This window comes from Loa loa, assembly GCF_000183805.2.
Source record: "Loa loa unplaced genomic scaffold supercont3.661, whole genome shotgun sequence".
Classification (NCBI taxonomy): Eukaryota; Metazoa; Nematoda; class Chromadorea; order Rhabditida; family Onchocercidae; genus Loa; species Loa loa.
Window position 1 is genome coordinate 1 of NW_018108841.1, and position 4,678 is coordinate 4,678.

General features: G+C 30.0%; 1 protein-coding gene across 1 annotated transcript; it reads right to left on the minus strand.

The window, feature by feature from the left end:
• Positions 1-2,222: 2,222 nt before the first annotated feature.
• Positions 2,223-3,659, minus strand: LOAG_12794 (hypothetical protein; the record flags this gene model as incomplete). Its single annotated transcript, XM_003148306.1, has 4 exons — positions 2,223-2,506; positions 2,593-2,761; positions 2,848-3,093; positions 3,426-3,659. The coding sequence occupies 4 exons, from the start codon at positions 3,657-3,659 to the stop codon at positions 2,223-2,225; spliced, it is 933 nt and encodes a 310-aa protein (XP_003148354.1).
• Between the last annotated feature and the right edge of the window lie 1,019 nt (positions 3,660-4,678).

Sequence of the window (4,678 nt, forward strand, 5' to 3'; positions counted from 1 at the left end):
ATCCCTCACAGGTTAGATACCAGAGAAAAGCTCATCAATACTGGAGGAACAACTCTTAAAACTCTCGATAATTTTTGGGAAATCTGGAGAACCGAATATTTAACAAGCCTCAGAGAACGCACACAAAGGGAAATTACCTCACCCAAAGGAGCACAAAAAAGAACTCCAAGGAAGGGAGAGATTGTACTCCTAAATGAATCAGGCATCCCAAGGGGAATGTGGAAATTATTAAGAATCAAAGATGTCAAAATTGATAAAGACGGTCAAGTCAGGAATGTTCAAGTAGAAACTCCCACTGGGAAACTCCTCAATCGTCCAATAAATGTCCTGTATCCCCTCGAAGTTAACAACGATGAAGATCATCTCGAACTTAATAACAAGGAAAGCACGAAAGTTCTGGAAATCCACAATGCTAATACCCACAACATATATACCCAAAATATTTATATCCACAACATTTATATATAACCACCAAATTTGTTCTGAGACAAAGCTCATTGAACACAAATGGAAGTACAAGTGAAGTATGGGAAAGGGAAGGAGACAGTATTAGCCTAGGTGACAATTTCATACTTTTATGGGATTATTTCGACAGATCTTTCTCGAACAAACAGTTTATTCATTATGTGTCGATCATTTTGTAGTAATGCATAATTTACAGCGTTCTCTCTCACATAATTGCTTATTCTTTTCCTTGGAAATGGCAAAAAAAAAAGGTTAAGAGAGTGTGGTGTGCTTTATTCTTATCATTCTTATTAATTCCAATTAAATTTATAATTATTTTAGTTCCAGTTCATGCTTCGGAAATTTACGAGATGTAATTCGGAATGAGTAAATATCACAATCCGGTGGGAACACAGTTAGTGCAAAAAATGATTTGACAATTATTAATGATTGATTTTTATTAATTCAAATAAATTATGTTTATTTTGCTCCATTTTTGTATCTTTTAGTAATTATGTTCGTTTCATTTGAATAAAACGTATCAGTTAATGTTTTACGTCAGACATTGACATAACTTCACGTAACTTTGCATGAGTTCTACGGATAAGAATCATCTAAATGTGAATAATTTATGGTTTACAGTATACTAATTTGTTAAGAAAAACATTAGCATTAGCAAGTTACTACTGTTACTGAAATTTATTCAAAAATAATGCAATTTTAGTTTGTTTCAATTTTGAAATTTTTGTTTAAAAATTCTGAGCAATGATTTTTTCGCTACCTTTCTTTGCGTATTTGTCGCACAAAAGAATTATTTTCTTGTATGTTTACTAAATTTAAATGACACAGAAAAAAAAAACTGAATGGATTGTCATATAACCTTTGACATACCAATCTTCAAACACATTTTCATCTATTCCCATAGTTGACTTTTAAATTTAGCAAATAAAACTCAATCGCTCACAATATTACCAACATCATTTATTGGCACTATTTGATTTATGCTATCATTATCATATCATATAATGATAAAAATATAATTATTCAACAACAATTGCTAAATTCATTCTCTTTTTTCGAAAAAAAGGGAAACACTCATTAAAAATTTAACAAAATTTGAGAAATTTCCTCTTTTTTTTTCAGAATCTTTGGAAACATCAAAGATTATATTTATTTTTATTGCAACTAAAAAAATGGTAACTTTATTCATGCAACAATACTGATAATGATAATAAAGAAGGAAAACATTAATTGTTAACAAATGATTATTCAATTTCGCCAGATTTTTTTTTTTATTAAATTATAGATTTGTATTTCAAAAAAGAAAAATAGCATAGAAACGCATTTTTCCTTTTCATTAATAATGAAAAGCAAGTAAGAGATAAAAATAGAGTATTTAGTTGTGAACTAAATTTCAAAAAATCAAAAGTTAGAAAGATCAGAGATCAACAATATTACTTGTACCACTGTAACTGATTCGGAAAAGCTTAATGTTTTAACCATATATATGCTATCATCTTAGTATTATATCTCATGTCACCAACTGTCACCACTATAGTGGCCATTTGTTTTTGCTTTTTACCTGTTATTCTTTGTTTAAATCATATCAATCATGAGTTTTAAACATCAAATAATTTTCCTCACTTTAATAAATTCAATAAATTTTGATGGAAAAACCTTTTTAGTCACATTAACAACACTCTTTAGACATTTTTACATGAATGTATATTTGATAGCTGCAATTTTGCATTTTTTGTCGTTGCTTAAAATCTTATTAATTAATATCCAGGAGCTGTTCGTGGTTTTGGACAGTGATCACAGCTTCCTGTTATGCCATCTGTGCCAAATGGGCCCGGATTACCAGGTACACCAGGTTTACCAGGTATACCATCTTTACCGGCATTTCCTAGCTGACCAGGTGGACCAGCCGCTCCTGGTGCACCCAAAGAACCTGGAATACCTGGTCTTCCAGGCAATCCAGGTAGACCTGCTGGTCCTGGTGGTCCTCTTGGTTGTTCCTTCTCGACTGTTCGACCTGGTGGTCCTGGTACTCCTTTCAATCCTTAAAAGAATAATTGAAATATCAGGAGAGTGAAGTAACGGAAGTTTTCCTCGTGCATAGTTATTATTTTTACCACAAATACTTACCAGGCACTCCGGGAGTACCGGGAGGCCCAATTTGACCCCGTGGTCCTGGAGGACCTCGCATCCTTTCTTCAGCAGTAAATCCAATCACTCCTGGTCTCCCAGGTGGGCCTTTGGGTCCAGGTCTGCCAGCTGGACCTGGCGGACCATCTTCACAATCAAAACACCACTCCTAAAGTTAATCATTATAGTAGGAATCACTTCCAAAATGGAATGGCATCAAATCTTTAAAAATAATCCGAAAAGCATTAATTTTACTTGTGGTATGCTAAAAGTTTCTTTTTTAACAGCATCTGGACCATCTTTTCCTGGACGTCCTGGTTCACCATCTGCGCCATCTTTACCATCTAATCCAGGAGGTCCTGGTTCTCCAGGTGGAGTAATTCCACATCCACAACAAGCTGTAACTTGACGCTTATGGTGCTTAAAAAATACGCCACCCGCAACAGAGCCTGCTACACGTGATCGTTTCGTTCGTAATTTTTCAGTTGACTTTGCAAGATACTAAATTAATAAAAATTGATCAATTTTTTTTTTCATATTCAAAAGAAATGTATTTAAAAAAAGTAATTACTCTTAAATCTTTACGAATAACCTAACAATATGCATTATTTGTATTCCTATTTTATTTTAAAATATTTTAAAAACATTTGCATTCTTATCGGATAATCGATCAATTCAAAGTGAGTATTTTTTTCTGTTTTTAATAATCAAATTTCAAAACTTTCAACAATATTATAAGAATTAAAATTGAATTATCACATAGATTATAACAATATTAATTGGATTATATATTTTATTAGTATTTCTATAGAATATTAACGATAGAGAAGTACCTGTGTACGGGTTATTTCACGCCAAATATTACCAGTTCTTGATCGACAAAATTCTACTTCATCTTCCATCATTGATTGCACATGTTGTAAATAATTGTAGAACATTGGTACCGATATGACACATATCAATATTGCCACGGTTGACATTGTTACGCCACAAAATGCTATCCATCGTAAATGATCTGCTTCTCGTTGTAATTTATTATCATCAATTAATCGTTCCTTATTTATCATATTTTATGGTTTTTCTAAAATTTTTTTTTCTTGCAAAAAATTAGAATTTCATGACTAATTACAATCATAGCTGAAAAAACATAAACGTTAAAATGATAATTAAATAGTACTAATTAAATTTTTTTACAGCTATTACATTGCAGAAAAAAATAAAGAAAAATCATCGGAAATACATTCATTGACTAAGTTTTAATTATTTGTATATAATTTTAAAAGTTATTAGATTTGTGTAAATTTATTTCAAATTGTCTTTTTCCACTATATGCAACATTTATGCGATAAGAATTACTATTTCCAGTTTATCAAATAATTCAAGTTTAAGGTTAAATTAGACAGTTCCGATTGTGATTCACAGGCAGGCAATCTTTAAGCTATAGCTGATCTGTTATTGTTGAACAAATATTATCCACAATATGGATGAAATTTTGATATAAACCATTTAATGTGAAACAAAAATGAATTGAATACACATGATGAATTCAATTTTATTAAAATCAAAATAGAATTTCTAAAAAACGGCGAAAAAAGAGATTAGAAAATCAATAACAACAACAACAAAACAATAATAATAATTAATAATAATAATAATAATAATAATAATAATAATAATAATAATAATAATAATAATAATAATAATAATAATAATGACAATAATAATAACAACAACAACAATAATAATAATAACAACAACAACAACAACAAAAGTAGCAATATGGGAAAAACGCAAAACAAATTATATGCGGAAAACGCCTATGTGCAGAAAACACAAAACAATTATATTTTATGCATATTTTTTTCTGCTTAGAATTCAAACTATGAGTAAGATTAATTCTACAGATATCACTTTTATAATTTCAATATACAACACGAATTTTTTTTTGATGAAAAAAGTAAATTAAAAAAAATGAGAAAGGAAAAAAGCAGAAAAGGAGTAGCAAAATGTAAAATAATGGTGGTAAATGAATATTATACAGCAAACAGATTTCATATTGTCTTTTTTCTTTTTTTNTTTTTTAACT